At 40.4% G+C, this 15,817-nt stretch overlaps 1 protein-coding gene across 20 annotated transcripts in view; it reads right to left on the minus strand.

Annotated features, from left to right (window-relative positions):
- Positions 1-15,817, minus strand: part of TNIK (TRAF2 and NCK interacting kinase) — a 451,082-nt gene that overhangs the window by 241,558 nt on the left and 193,707 nt on the right. For all 20 annotated transcript variants that reach the window (XM_073626212.1, XM_073626214.1, XM_073626204.1 and 17 more), the window contains exon 6: positions 3,089-3,179. In XM_073626212.1, the coding sequence (XP_073482313.1) occupies positions 3,089-3,179 (91 nt within the window). The remainder of the gene's footprint in view (positions 1-3,088; positions 3,180-15,817) is intronic.

A 15,817-nucleotide genomic window follows, 5' to 3' on the forward strand; every position in this document is an offset into this window, starting at 1 on the left:
TAAGGCTGGGTAGTGGATGCGGTTGTGCCCATAGTGAGGGGTGAAAGCTCACTAATCCGCATATAGACCCTGGAGGGTCTAAAAATCTGGTAAGCAGATACACTTACCCTGTCTATTCTGTGAGGAGCACCAGGTGTCTTCGCAAAATTGAGCCTCGGATCAGCACACGTGTTGAGTTCACCTTATGGATGTGGATGTTTTTTGCACTTTAATCATTAAGGGCATGATTTGACAACACTACACATTTTGATTTTAATTTTTGTTATGAAGTGTGCATTGTTGTGAGAGCTGCTGTCAGTCATCAGATCATCTGTGACATTTACATAATTTTATTTACTTTATATGCGCAATATCGCTTGTTTACTAAAATAAAATAGCTTACAGTCCTGTTTACACCCTGCATTTGCTTTGGCTTTGCTTCAAAAATTAAACCCTATGTTGCTTTATTGGTGCTTCAAAGGGTCTTCAAAGCCTCCATAGAACTCTATGACAAAGTTTGCTTGAAGCACTTGCAGCTTTTGAGAGGCTTTAATTCAGCTTTAGCTTTGCTTTGTTTTGGAAAATTGCAGGTATGAGATATCCACACATACACACGCAGGGCATCTGTCAGGCTTCAATAAAGCTTCAAAGGAGCATCACAGAAGCATCACCAACGCTTCACCGAAGCATCACTAAAGCTTCATCGAAGCACCACCAAAGTATCAAAAACGCATCATAAAAGCATTTTGCAGCGGTAAGCGCTTTAATGTGTGTTGAAGCCAAAGCAAGTGTAAATGAGTCCAAAGAGATGCTAGTAGGCAGAGTGAAGCTCAGCTTTTACAGGAAAAGTTGAGATTTACATCTTACAGTTACAATCTTACTACTTACAATCTTAAGTGCTTATAGCTACAGACTTAAGTAGGGTATACACACAGATAGTTGAAACCCCCCCCACAGATCTCAGCATCCACACAAGCAATGTTGATGCAGAGATTTCTCTTACCCCCTGTCAGAATGCAATGATCAGTGCTGATTGAATGCTGGTTTTCCAGCAGGATCACTCAACAGAAGCCAGTTTAACGACCGGCTTCTGTTGAACAGGCAGGGCTACACAACTACTGAAATTCATCCGATTCCCACTGAACCGGCCAAATTTAACTACTTCCGGACTGCTGACCGCACATATGCTGCGGAAGGGCGGGCCAGCTGCGCGAAACAACGTATCTATACGTTGTTTGCGCTTCCTGGTCAAAGGCGCACACCCGCCCCCACTCGGATTGGACACAGCAAGAGCCAATCAGCGGGTTCGGGCAGCTGCAATGGCTGCCGGCTACTCGTAAACATTCTGGGGGAATGACAGAACGGCGGTCTGCCTACGTAAACAAGGCAGACTGTCATTCTGTCACAGAGGAAGAGAGAGATCCGTGATTCCTACTAATCAGGATCACCGATCTCTCTCTGTGTCTAGTGTCAGCATCCCCCACACAGTAAGAAAGCACACATAGGGAACACATTAAACCCTTTGATTGGCCCTGATGTTAACCCCTTCCCTGCCAGTGTCATTTATACAGTGTCAGTGCATTTTTTTAGCACTGATCACTGTATTGGGGTCACTTGCCCCCAAAAAGTGTCACTTAATGTCCAATTTGTCTGCTGCAATGTCGCAGCCCCACTAAAAATCGCTGATCGCTGCCATTACTATTAAAAAATAAAAAATTGTAAAAAAAGTCCCTAAATCTATCCCATAGATTGTGGACGCTATATATTTTGCGCAAACCAATCAATATAAGCCAATTGGGATTTTTTTTACCAATAGTTAAAGTAACGCAGTGCCGTATTGCAAAAAATGGCCTGGTCATTAAGGGGATAAATTCCTTCCAGGCTGAAGTGGTTAATAAGTCCTGACTATAGAACATGGGACATAAGAAATGTTTAATTTATGCTGCTTGGGCCTTTTTCATTTTTTTTGTTTTAGAGAGAGATTTACTTGTTAGAACTACTAACCACTATGTACTATGTAGATGACACACAAATCTACAAAAAGCAATGTGCAAAGCATGGTATCCCAAAGCTAAAAAATAATACATTTATTTTTCACCAATCTTTTGTTAGTTAATGGGAATGAAATCCATTTCCTGGGGTTACCATACTTTGTAATCATCGAGTTTTGCTCTGTGTCTTAAACCATTAGCCTGAGGTTCTATTAGTCAGTAAGCATCTGTCACAATGATCTCATAGGTTCCTAGCGAACAGATTGGCTGAAAATAATGAAACCGCGGCTTATTCAACAAAAACAGATACTTTCATTCAATGGATTTGGTTGCAGCAGAAAGAAAACAGAAAACACAATATAGCTGTGGCTGCTAGTTTTTTTTTTTTTTTTTTATAGTAATCAGGGCTATATTTCTGCATAACCAACAGGACTATGTCAGGGCTACCAAGGGTAGGGTCACATATCATGGTCTACTGTCAGTAACACGTTCCAAGTATAATGTTCCAGACTACCACTCTCCCTTCAAATGTAAATATCCTGTGCAGAGAATAGAATTGTAGGAGGGGCCCAGCACACTCCACCCACTACAGGTTCCTGCAGAAAACTACAGGAAGGGGCGGGGACAAGACCAGCCACCCTGCACAAGGAGAGAGAGCAGCAGTGAGCTGTCTGTATTACAGGAGGTTCATGAACAGAGAGAAGTGTCACACTGGATTACTGCACAGATCTGGATGAAATACACAATGCACACCAAGATGAAGTATAACTACACATGACTCTTATATGCAGAAAATGTTTGCTTATTGTTTAGCTTTAAGACAAAAGAATGGCTATTAAAGAAAAGTCAAATATAAAATACATAACGTATACGTTCTTAAGTTATTTTTTTTTCATTGATCTTTTTAAATTTGCTAAAAATACGATATTCAATTGTATTCTAAATCAAATTAAGATCCACAGTTAAAAAAACATTATATGAACTGTTAATGTGTTGGTTTAATGAAATAAACAGTATGTTTCACAGAAAGTATACAGTATTTGAGTACTTTTTTGTTCCTATCCTACCAACAAGTTAATGACTTGTCTTTCTTTCTCCAAATCCATGGGCTAACATACCTAATTTTACTTCTGCATTTTCTGTCAGCAACACATTCTGCCCCTTAATGTCTCGATGAATCACCTTGTGCTGATGTAGATGACTCAGGCCCTGGGGAGATTGATGAAGAAAAATAGATTGAAATGACTCAAGGTAACAAAATACAATAACTAAGAAATGCATATTGGTCACTTGAACTTTATAAACTAAAACTGGGTTCAAGCCAAGCTTGTTTTATAGCAGTGAGGTCACACTTGCTGAAAGTTAGTAATTTACAATAATTGAGCAACATGATGAAACTACAACGTTGTAAAATTTCATTCAGAAATGACAACAGAGTTCATGCTGTAATTTGTATTTGAAGATATTTAAAGTAAATCTGTGCCCAGATCATACACACTACAGTATTTACATTCGCTGAACAAGCAGTAAAAGCATTTTAAAACCATGTTTGAAGGCTGTTAGAAACTGAATGAAAGCAGACTTTAGGCCCCATTCACAACGCTCAACAACATACCCATTATATTAAAAAAATTCAAAAAGTACACAAGCGTTTATGCGGCAGGGTAATGCATAGATGCAAACTTTGGGTAGAGCATAATTAGAGAACTATCCTACTAAGATACTAAATCCAACTGATCTTCAATCTCTTCCACAGGCTGCACATGTACTGTAGGTAGTAAGTAACTCAATGTTCCTCAATCAACATATTCTGAAACAACCCTAGTAATTGCTATTCCTTTTCTTTGACCAAACCTAAACAAAGTGTTGCACACCACTTTGTACCAGTGGCTTACATGTGTTGTGAGCATCCCAATGGTTGGAAATGCTCACTTTAGCTAAGAATAAGAGTAGAAGCAGAAGTTACAGTACCCTCGTAATGCAGTGGCTGTCAGAAAGAGGTCATTATATATGGATGTTTGGTGTTGGTAGGCTGGCATAGTTGTTCTCATTACTAAAAACAGGTACACATTAAAATGTTTAGCTTGTTTAGAATATGCAAATACTCAGTGTTCATGATCTAGGCCAGCCTTTTTAAACCAGGGTGCCTCCTGGGTTCCTCAGATGTGTATTGGCAAAATGCCTAAAAATTGCCCCAAATTGCCCAAAAATTGTGTACAAGCCAGCGGGTGGATCAAACCTGCTTTTTTGATACAGAAAGCCACAGGTGTTCATTGTGCAACATTACAACTTTAAGCACTAGGCAGGCCAGCCACAGCGTCCTAACAACCACTGACATCACTGGTTGATGAGGACATGGCCACCTGCACAGCATCCTAGCTTGACCCCCCTTTCTGTCAGCACTGGGGTCACATTACCTGCACGAGGAAGAGAAAATAAGGAAGAAGAAATGCTGACATTCTAGTTAGTAGCAGTGTGCAAAAAGTACTGTATGGCCTCTAACATTGGGTGTCTAACATGTGTGGATTCTGCTGCAATATGTAAAGCTAATAGTTTCGCTTTTTACATTTTAGAAGAGGGTGCCTTAAGATTGTGCAGATTTTGAAAGGGTGCCTTGACAAAAGCTTGTGAAACACTGATCTAGACACAGCTTCAATTTAAAGTGTTTGTAAAGAAAAAATATTTTTTTTAAGTAACAAACATGTTTATACTTACCTGCTTTGTGCAATAGAATTGCAGAGTGGCCCCGAAATCAGTTTTTTTCCTTGAGTTTGGGTATTGGATCTTTTTGATGTAAAAACGGTGTGTTGCTGGGCCTGAAAAGCACTGGGAGGAGTTTTTCTAACACATGTGGAATGACTAACTTGCTACATGTTTTGCTTCTCTCCTCTGTTTGATAGTCCCATATTATTGCTAACCCTTGTGGATGACCTTCTAAGATACCTGTCTTCTTTCTCTTTAGACTCTGTTTTTTGTTTCCACCTCAGCCCTGTACTAAGAACTCCTAATAACCCCAATTTGTGTTCCAGTGGTTGTGGGAATCAAAAATATTAAACTGGTCTGTGTAAGTAAGTAACTTGTACTTTTAAGCCCAAGTCACCCCTCTTCCTTGACACAAAACATAGTCCATTTCCTTTGCCTAGTAACAGCTGATAGGTCCTGTTTTACTGGCTCATAACTACTGGCATCACTTTACAGAGTAGACACCTTAGAAAGATAATTGGATGCATTCATTAGAACAGAGCCTGTCTACTTGTCTGCTGCCAGGATAACTATGCTTGGAACCCTAATAAGCAATGTAAGATCCCTCTTTTCTAACAGGAAGAAGGTGTTTTGGAGCAAAGTAGGGCAGACAATATTCTCTGAATGAGTTCACAGTTTGCGTTGATCAGTCTAGTCTCTCCATATCTGGTTGTCATAGATGGAACATACAATGTTTCACACACCCTATCATGTTCTTGGAAAACAATCATTGACCTTGACAATTTCTATGGTGATTAAATTGAGGTGACCGAGTCCAAAAAAAATAAAAAAACCAAAACACTGACACTATATGAGTTTCCTGAACTCAATCACTGACCAAACCCAAGAAACTCCTTTACTGTTAAAAGCAACGATGTATAAAAACAGGGAATACAACTGTGGGCGAACAATGCTTTTAACCAGCCTTTTATTGTCACTAGTGTGCTGGTTATATGCACTGTGCATCCAAAAATTAATTTCCTGATTTTTGTTCTTTAACAAAGTGACTGAGTTACCTGTGCGGCTAAAAATACTGGGGGTACATTCCCAATATGCATCTGGACTGAGCAAGCTACTTAGCAAGTTGCAAAATGTTTCAAGTCCAGTTGAATGTGATTATATACTACTAGTTAAATAATGACCTGGATAAATGAAAAACAATTAAAATTGCTGTAACCGTCTTCCTCCATCAACTCTATTAGCAGACTGTGCAAGAGAGAAAATCGAGTCATGTATGTGTGCCTTTAGCCTCATCCTAACAGTTAACCCTACCATAACCTAAATCCTAATATTGAACTGAAAATAGTTAAAGGGTATAGTTCACCTTTTCACAAAAAATAAAAAGGTGAACTCACAACACCCTCCCCACCCCTCTGCTACCTGCTGCATGTACCTTACACGCTCCCCATCTTCCACCACCCTCTCCAGCCAGTTTAACTTTCTGGCACATTAAAATATCACAACACAATGCCAAAGGCAGTGTAACAGCATAATACAAGCAACAGCGTGTGGCCACATGACCGTGCTGACCTTTTCAGTTTTTGTGAAAAGATGAACTAACCCTAATGTCACCCTTAAAATTAACCATCTAAAAAAGAACTTAATTTGACCCCAACTCATAACTGTAATCCTCCCTCAAATCTTAAACTAATAGGGTCTACACTGAAACCTCACAGTGAGATCTTTACACTAAAAATAACTAAGGCACAAGTGGTAAAGAAAATTGACGTTATAACATCTACTCAAAACCTACACTGTATTGTGGGTGAAGTTGTTCTTTAAAATGGCCGTCATGAATCTGCAGTAATAATTTCATGCCCTGTCTCTTACCGTGTTCTCCAAGCCTGCCTTGTGGAGCAATATTGTGTGTTTGGTTTCCTGTCTTGCCATGTGCTCTACGTCTGTTTCTGTTACCGATCTTGGCTTGTTCTTTGACTATCCCTGCCCGCTTTTCACCCTGACCTTTGGTGTGTTCTCTGTCTATCCTTGTCTGCTAGTTGCCCCGACCTTTGGCTTATCTCCTGACTATCCCTTGTTGTCCTGGGCTACTGCTTCCTCTCTATCCTCCTGTAGCCTACCGTGAGCAAGAGTTAGGAGATCCTGGGGGCTGCGACCTGGAGCCAGTTGCAGCGCAGTCCATCCTCACCACTAGAGGCTCTGGTGAACACCTGCTGGCTCTTAGACTCCGCACCCTGGGGAATCGTATGCTCTAGCTCCCAGTGGGATCTGTGTTGGTGCTCTAGTGGACCTGCCTTCCTGAACCACCCAGAGTTCCATCCGCAGCAGTCATCCGTAGGGTTCACTACCTTAAGTGCACGCCTGACTCCAACGGTGTGCATCTGTCACCTGGACTCAGGTGACCTGACAATAGGACCAAATTAATCTTGTTTCATGAACCCCAATACTTTTCTAATTTTAATTTAAATTGCTCAACCAATAGCAAATATTTCACTGCAATGGCATTCTAAAACATAATAAAATGCAAACCAATGCAGGCTTGCTGGTGGATAGCTTTTCTGTTAGGGCCTATAGCAGGCATATCCAAAGTCTGGCCCGCGGGCCAATTGCGGCCCACGTTCCGGTTTAATATGGCCCCCCTGGTAATTTGGACTTATATACCATATTTATCGGCGCTGCCTCGGAGGGGACAGGGAAGGGGCAGGACGAGTGGCATCAGATTACATACAGGAGAATCTCCTGTTTACTCAGCGGCCTCTGTAATAGGAAGTCCCGTCTCCTGGGCTGGCATTGGACGACTGTTTAGTCTATCATAGGAGGCGGGACTTTGTATTAAAGAGGCCACCAAGTAAACAGGAGATTCTCCTGTATGTAATCTGTCAGCACTTGTCCTGCCCCCCCCCCCCCCTCCATGCCCCCCTCTGAGGCTGAAGATGGGTATCGATCAGGCTGCATTCATGGCACATGTTAGGCTGCATTCATGGCACATGTAAGGTTGCATTCATGGCACACGTAAGGTTGCATTCATGGCACACGTGAGGCTGCATTCATGGCACACGTGAGGCTGCATTCATGGCACACGTGAGGCTGCATTCATGGAACACGTGAGCCTGCATTCATGGAACACGTGAGGCTGCATTCATGGCAATAGAGTGGCTGCATTCATGGCAATGGTGAGGCCGCATTCATGGCAATGGTAAGGCCGCATTCATGGCAATGGTGAGGCCACATTCAGAGGCTGCATTCATGGCAATGGTGGGGCTGCAGATGGGCACTGATTAGGCTGCATTGATGGGCACTGACCCTTATTTTGCTTCACAGTTCATTATTTAAAAGTAAAAGTTTTTTCCTGAAACTTCCCTCTTAAAGTGAAGGTGCATGTCATACGCCGATAAATACGGCATATTCAAATAACACGCCCAAGCTCATCCTTATGCCCTGTACACACAGTCGGAAATTGATCGGACATTCCGACAACAAAATCCATGGATTTTTTCCAACGGATGTTGGCTCAAACTTGTCTTGCATACACACGGTCACACAAAGTTGTCGGAAAATCCGATCATTCTGAACGCGGTGACATAAAAAACGTATGTCGGGACTATAAACGGGGCAGTAGCCAGTAGCTTTCATCTTTTAATTTATTCTGAGCATGCGTGGCACTTTGTGCGCCGGATTTGTGTACACACGATTGGAATTTCCGACAACGGATTTTGTAATTGAAACATTTTATAGCAAGCTCTCAAACTTTGTGTGTCGGAAATTCCGATGGAAAATATGTGATGGAGCCCACACACGGTCGGAATTTCCGACAACAAGGAAAATCCGACCGTGTGTACAGGGCATTAGTCCTGAACGGCGCTCGGGGATTTGTTGGGTCCACAAGAGATATAGATATAGATATAGATATAGATATATATATATAGAGAGAGCGAGAGAGAGAGAGAGAGAGAGAGAGAGAGAGAGAGAGAAATAACATGCTCAAGCTCATTTCTTTGCCACACACAGCCACAAAGGCAAGATAATTCTTGTTGGGCAGTGTATTAGTGCTAATATATAGGGGTTTCTCAACTCAGGAAGCACCCCAGCATGGGCAGGATATGAACCTCATTCTGTCCTGGATTATACCTTGGGGACATTTGTTACAATCCTCACCATAAATCTACTTTTAGTTTTTAGTTCTTCAGCATCTCAAATGTAGCATGTTGTTGCTCTCCAGCCAACATTATTTTGGTTATTTGTGATTTTTGTTATTTTTGTTATTAATTAAAAATCATGATCACTGTGCTTTTGGGATCTAGATTATCAGAAGCATTTTGTTTGCAAAGACCACATTGCGTGCAATTAGTCTTTCTCACAGACTGTGGTTAAACCACACATAGAGACAGCAATGCATCTGGCTGTGTAAGAGATATATTAACTGCTTTCATTTCATAAATTATCAGCAAAGCTTTCCATTTTAAAACAATTAGGCTGCAATCATCATATTATCTAAATGACCATATTGAATAAAATAGAACTGCTAACAGGTATATTGTTATTTTTAGCATGAGCGACCTATTTCCTTGTTTCGATAATATCTTGGTCTGAAAATGTCAGTTTTAATAATGTATACTGTACATACATGCAGAAAACTATCAAAATGGATTCTATGCTCTATTTTTGAAATATAAACATTTTTAAAACGCTCAAACAAGATGGTGGCGATCTAATTCTTGCTTCTCCCCCAAATATTGTAGGCAAATCTAAATAATGGCATTACTCTTCTTTATCCATTCTTTCCCAACATAATCTTTAAAACGTAGGCTTGGGGAAATCCAGCTTAGAGACAGGGTATAGAACTTTAGAACATCACCCAAAGTCTTCCAGCTAATCGGCCAACGATAGGGAATGCCAGATGTTAATCTTATAGCATCATGCCTCAATCAAAAGTTGGACAGGTTTGTAGCAAGGGCAAAGGACCCTTGGTCAGACATGACAGATGCATTAGTGGCTCCATGGGATCACTACACTCTGATATTTGCTTATCAGCCAATAAAACATTTGCCACAGCTACTACAGAGAGAATTTATGGGTATTTAGGTGATCTTGGTGTCTGTATTAGCTCCTCAAGTCATGATACAAGGATCTTATTAGTCTGGTAGTGGATGCTTCCTAGTGTTTGCCACTTCAAAGAGATCTAGGTTTTAAGGGCTCATTCACTATATAGCTTTATAGGCAACAGCTTTAATGGCTTTGCTATTAAAAAAAGTCAAGTGCAGAGGGACAGAGAATTATGGGATGAAATCATTCACACTATGTTTCAGGCTGGGTTCACACTATTGCGAATTGGATGCGAGTTTCCCCGCATCCAATTCGCATATCAGGAGATTGTGGCCGGCTCTCTATGGAGCCGGTTCACACATCTCCGCAGCGGCTCCAGTGCGCAATTCACAGGAGTCCTGTGTGTCTTCTGGTCAATTTCTGGTCCAAATTCAGCCAAAAATGAATGAAATCGGACCTGAAGCAGCGAACAGGGACGCCCCAGACTCCTACTGTGTGCCGCTCCGTGCGCCAGTGTGAACTGGTGATCTTATTTCAGCATTCTCTGCCATTGCTGGTACTTGTCTGCACCATTACTAAGGGCATTACGCGCATTGCCTCTCCAGCCTGGCCACCATGGTCACTGTGGGACCTTAACCTGGTATTGTCAATGTTGCAAAAACCTCCTCTCGGGGATATTAAAGAGATCCACCAGAGAAAAGTCTGCAGCCATATTTTAATGGGGAGTGAGGCATCTGTGCACTTGTCTCTGTCGGCTGAAGCTCATCTCCACACAAACCTGGAAATCTTTGCAGTAATACACTAACAGGTGGAATCGCCATTGAGGAATCAATTTTTCCATCTTTTACTCAATACATTATTGCTCCTATCTTGGAATGCTTTCTACATGTTGCACTGTGGATTTAATAACATTATTGGAATGTTTTCCATATATTGTTTACTGCATAAGCCTATACCTCCAGTTGACAGGCTTTATCAGTCTGAGGGAGTTCTTAATCAGTGCCAGCCCAAACATATATACAATGCAGGGGCCCTGTACTGTTACTGTGATTTTTTTTAATCCGTTCCCCATTCTCTCTCTCTCTTATAATATATATATATATATATATTCCTGTTTTTTTTTTTTTTTTTACTCCAGACTTCCCATCTGTTCCACTACATTGCAGTTGGCCAGCGTGAGATGCCCGGTGCACACTGGGGGGTTTGCAGTTTATTTTCACCTGGTGGTGATGGTGAACATTGATTTTATACCTAACAGCTGTACTAGGTGTTGCTTAGTGTTCAATGGTATGTAATTCTTGCAGCATTTAATAATGTATACAATGTCTGCAATATGTAATAAATCCTTATGAATGTTAATTCTAAAATAGAAGCAATCCCATCATCTCTCCTCCATATACCCCTGATGAAAGAAATTAACCTTTTCTGAAATGCGTTGGGACGACACATATCCACATATATTGAATATTTAGTCATTATTACCAACTTTTAGTAATTGTGTCACTTTTATATTTTTTTTTATATGATGTAATAAACTTGTTTTTATCTATTCTAGTATCAAATGATTTTCAGTTGCTTTTAAAGTCCCATTTTTTGGGGGTAGTCCTATTGTTCCTCTAATTGTTCTTGGGATGTTGGCAACTAAGGGGTTTTCTCTGGTGGATTTTCAAATTACATTTCTAGTTAGGGCAATCGGGGTGTATTTGAATGCCATGTATATGTTTCATACTGTAGGTCAGGTTCCCTGTTCATGGCTGTAGAGGGCCCATGTAAAGGGTAAATGTCCTTGCAGCCGACCGCTACACTGGATCTGGAAAACTATTATCTTAGCATATGATATCAAGCACAGAAAACTGCATTTTTTGAAAGGCGGCCACTAGGACATCAGTTCATACGTCCACCAAGCTTACAGGATGGATTTGGGATCAGCGGCAACTGATGCCAGTTTCGGGTATTATATTTTGCAACTGGCAGTCTGATTGGCCTGTATAGTTTCCTTTGAGTGGGTTAGTTTATTTTCTGTTTTGTTTTTGCCTGCCTCGTTGTGGTACTGCTTTGCGATTTCCAGAAGGTAATGATATAAAGACGAGCTGTGTCCTTTAATGAAAAAGGAATTTTTTTTTAACTCATTGTAAAATCCTTTCCCCTCATTAATTTAAGCACACTGTTTCCAACTTACACGTTCCGGAAATATGTCCATGAGTAATATACTCACAAAAGAGACAATCATAGAAGAATATCAAAGCCCATATGAACGCAAAGTGACCAGGTCACCAGGACCGTGTCAAGCACGCCAGAAGACCTTTCAGATAACTGACTCATTACAAGGGGAGTTACCCTCTTCCTCAGAGCCGATCTGTGTTGTTGTACTGACACACTTAACACTTAGCAAGTGGGTATCGTCACATGGTATCGAGACCCCTCCCACTGGTGGGTGGAGATGGGAGCAGCAATAAGGCGGGCCACCCTCCTGAACATTAGATTAATAGTGGCACTGACAGTACTCATACAAATAAAAAGAATGATAAAAAATATAGAATTAATGCATTACAAACATCAAATGTAATTGTCAGAAGCAATTTCCATAAAATAATAGTAATAATAACACACAAAGCTATGGCATCTCATCTCATCTGATAGTGGCACTAAAACACCTTCACATATACACCTCCAAACACAAGTGTGAAGCACAAAAAAAAAAAAAAAATTAAAGTTTATTCAATACAAATAGGTGAAATATGACTCGTATGATATACATGTAAAATAATTTCAAGGACCACTTACCTTCGATAATATGGCTGGCACATCCCAGAGGGAGAAGGTAGCAGGTGGAGCGCAGCAACGTGCATTCCACATCCTGCAGTCATCCACCTTACATTATGCTATACAGTACACCCTACACAGCCCCTCAGTTGTATCTGGGGTCACTGGCCATATGCAGCCCGACTTGGTAGGTGATCTTTGAGATTATTTTACACGTATATCATACAAGCGACATTTCACCTATTTGTATTAAATAAAGTTTTACATTTTATTTACTTTTTTTTGTGTTCCACACTTGTGTTTGGAGGTGTATATGTGCAGGTGTTTTATTATTACTATTATTTTATGGCATTTGCTTCTGACAATTACGTTTGATGTCTGTAATGCATTCATATATTTATTATACTTGTTTTTATTTATATGGGTACCAACAGTACCACTGTTATTCTAATGTTCAAGAGGGTGGCCTGCCTTTTTTCTAGCTATTTGCTACTCTTTTGTGAGTATATTTCCTTTCTTGTTTTACCAATAAACGTTACATGGGTAAAGCGCGAGGTTGGTGCGCCCTCTTTTCATTTTTTACAGTGTTTCCATTGGGTTCCCCCCGACCCCTGGAAGGCAGCAAGGTCTGTGCACTTACCTGGAGCCATAGAGATCCTAGGCAACACCTACCAACGTCACATCACTTTTGAGTGGAGGAGATTCTGTTTGCTACATGCTCATGAGTGTAAGTGGGTGCTGCAGCAACCATCGGCTGGAAACCGAAGACATTCAAAGTGGAAAGTATATCACCAGCACACCAAGGATCTCCAGAATGGGTCCAAGGCTTTATTCAGCAATCACATGATAGTTACATAAGCAATGTTTCGGGGCCTTGCAGGACCCTTTTATCATGCCTGATGAAGGGGTCCTGCGAGGCTCCGAAAAAAGCTCATTCAGTGAAGGGGCCCAGGCGTTAAAAAATGTTGTTTTTTTATACTTCAGTGCCATTTAACTGAGCTTGTTCCACAGTGTGGGGGGGTTTAGCCGCTAGCAGGGGTCAACCCTGTCTTTTGTTTTTGAGTTACAGGTGGCACTGTACCCAGTAGGTGATGCCCTAAAATAGAGCTGTGTCCTCAGTGAATGAAAGAGAAAATAAAAATTTAGCACTTTCCTACTCTATCAGAAATAAAAAAAAATGTGCTGGGGTTAGTGTATTTTTTCAGCGAGCTCATAGTTTGAGTTTTTAATATTGCAATTACTGTTAATATTGCTATGACTTTTCATATTTATCATCCTTGTTTCCTCATGTTTTAACGCTATAGCCTTGCCACGGATTCACTTTAGAACTGGTGAGACAAATTATTCAGGATCACCAGGTGAAAACATAGAAAATAAATAAAAATGATGCAGACGCAACATCTAAGGTTTGGTAAGCTGCAATATATTACATTTCTGGTTTGGTGTTTAATACTGCTTTAAAAACTGTGTAATGATGCATAAAAATATATACTCCTCTAAAATAAATTATACGTCTTCATATTAGTCTGTAATGTCGCAACCTATCAAATATCTTTTCTGAGTGTGGTAACAAATATAAAGTACAGCAATTATGACTTCATAAAAACGGTTGACTAAAATGTCACTCACTGCTTACATCTTAAGACCACAGCTCATGAGAAACTGACACTGCTTACACAATTAAGACCTTTGTAACTGTATGACAAGTCAACATCAATCTATGCACGCCTGTCTGCATAATGCCCTATGATAAGCTTACTCACCTCTTGATATTTTCTACAACAAAATGTTCATTTAGCAGTTGTAATGCCCACATTACATTTTGTACACATTCATAATTATCCATAAGTCAGTTATTCACAGTGACCTTCACAGAGTGTGCCAGTGTTCTGTCTACATGAATATGACGATTGTTCTCATTATCATTAATGATATACACAGCAGTGTAGATGACTGTAAAATAGAAAACAGTTGATCCATCCACCATCCGATATTCCTATTCTAAGGGCCTGTTTTGATGGGTTTTGTCAATAGTATCAATTTGACATCAGTTTGTGCTTCTTAGATAACTCAAAACTCATTGACCTGCATTTCACCTGCATAAAGATGGTTTTGCATTTCTATAGACCTGTATGGGAATGTAAAACCTGTCTGATGCAAATAAAAACCTGTTGGCAGAGGCCCTTATACTTGCGCAAGCTTCCATTATGTTCATTTCAGGTTGTATCTGCTTCATCTAAACCTAAATAAAATGCAGTGTGAGGTATCTTGGATTCCAACTCCTCTTTTCGAATTAATTGGGGACTATAAGGTAGAATAGCAAAACATTCAGCTCTGGAAAATACATTTATTGTCTTACCTCTATAGGCAACTTAGACACAAGACAATGCCTGCCATCTTTTGTGGAAGTTACCACAAAAAGAATTCCTTTGGAACAATTGCCCCATTAACCTAAACCACCATCTGTATCAGCAAACTGAATTTTTGCTAAATACATACAGTATGTGGCCATGTTAGTTAGAATAGAAATGATGCTTCCAGGTAAAAGAAAATGCATATGTATAGGTGTGATTGTTCTATTACCCTATGTAGAAAACCAGGCATAAAAGGTGGCTTTTGTAGCAGAAAATTGATGACAAATTTCTAGTTCAACTAATCCAATTGGCTAGTGTGTTGTGAGGACTGATTAATGAGAAATGCACACAACTTCTCTTAAACAGAACCACATGTAGGAATTTCACATTTCCCAAGACCACCATTTCACATATATGAATATAGTCTAATGCCCCGTACACACGGTCGGATTTTCTGATGGAAAATGTTCGATGGGAGCTTGTTGCCGGAAATTCTGACCTTGCGTAGGCTCCATCGGACATTTTGCATCGGAATTTCCGTCACACAAAATTTGAAATCTGGATCTCAAATTTTCCGACAACCAAATCTGTTGGCATAAATTCCGATCATGTGTACACAATTCCGACGCACAAAGTTCCACACATGCTCGGAATCAAGAAGAGCCGCACTGGCTATTGAACTTCATTTTTCTCGGCTCATCGTACGTGTTGTACGTCACCGCATTCTTGACGTTCGGAATTTCCGAATATGTGTGTATGCAAGACAAGTTCGAGCCAACATCCGTCGGAAAAAACCCATGGATTTTGTTGTCGGAATGTCCGATCGTGTTTACGTGGCATTAGGCTTGTGTGGATGCTAAAATGATCAATTGTGAAATATGTTAAAAGTTTTTTTTTCCCCCATTCTCATGGCCAATAAGATTTGAGCATTCTAACAGAAGCTGTAGACAACCTATGCCTATAGATTCATCATAGTAATGAACACAT

Source organism: Aquarana catesbeiana, linkage group LG04 (genome assembly GCF_042186555.1).
Source record: "Aquarana catesbeiana isolate 2022-GZ linkage group LG04, ASM4218655v1, whole genome shotgun sequence".
NCBI lineage: Eukaryota > Metazoa > Chordata > Amphibia > Anura > Ranidae > Aquarana > Aquarana catesbeiana.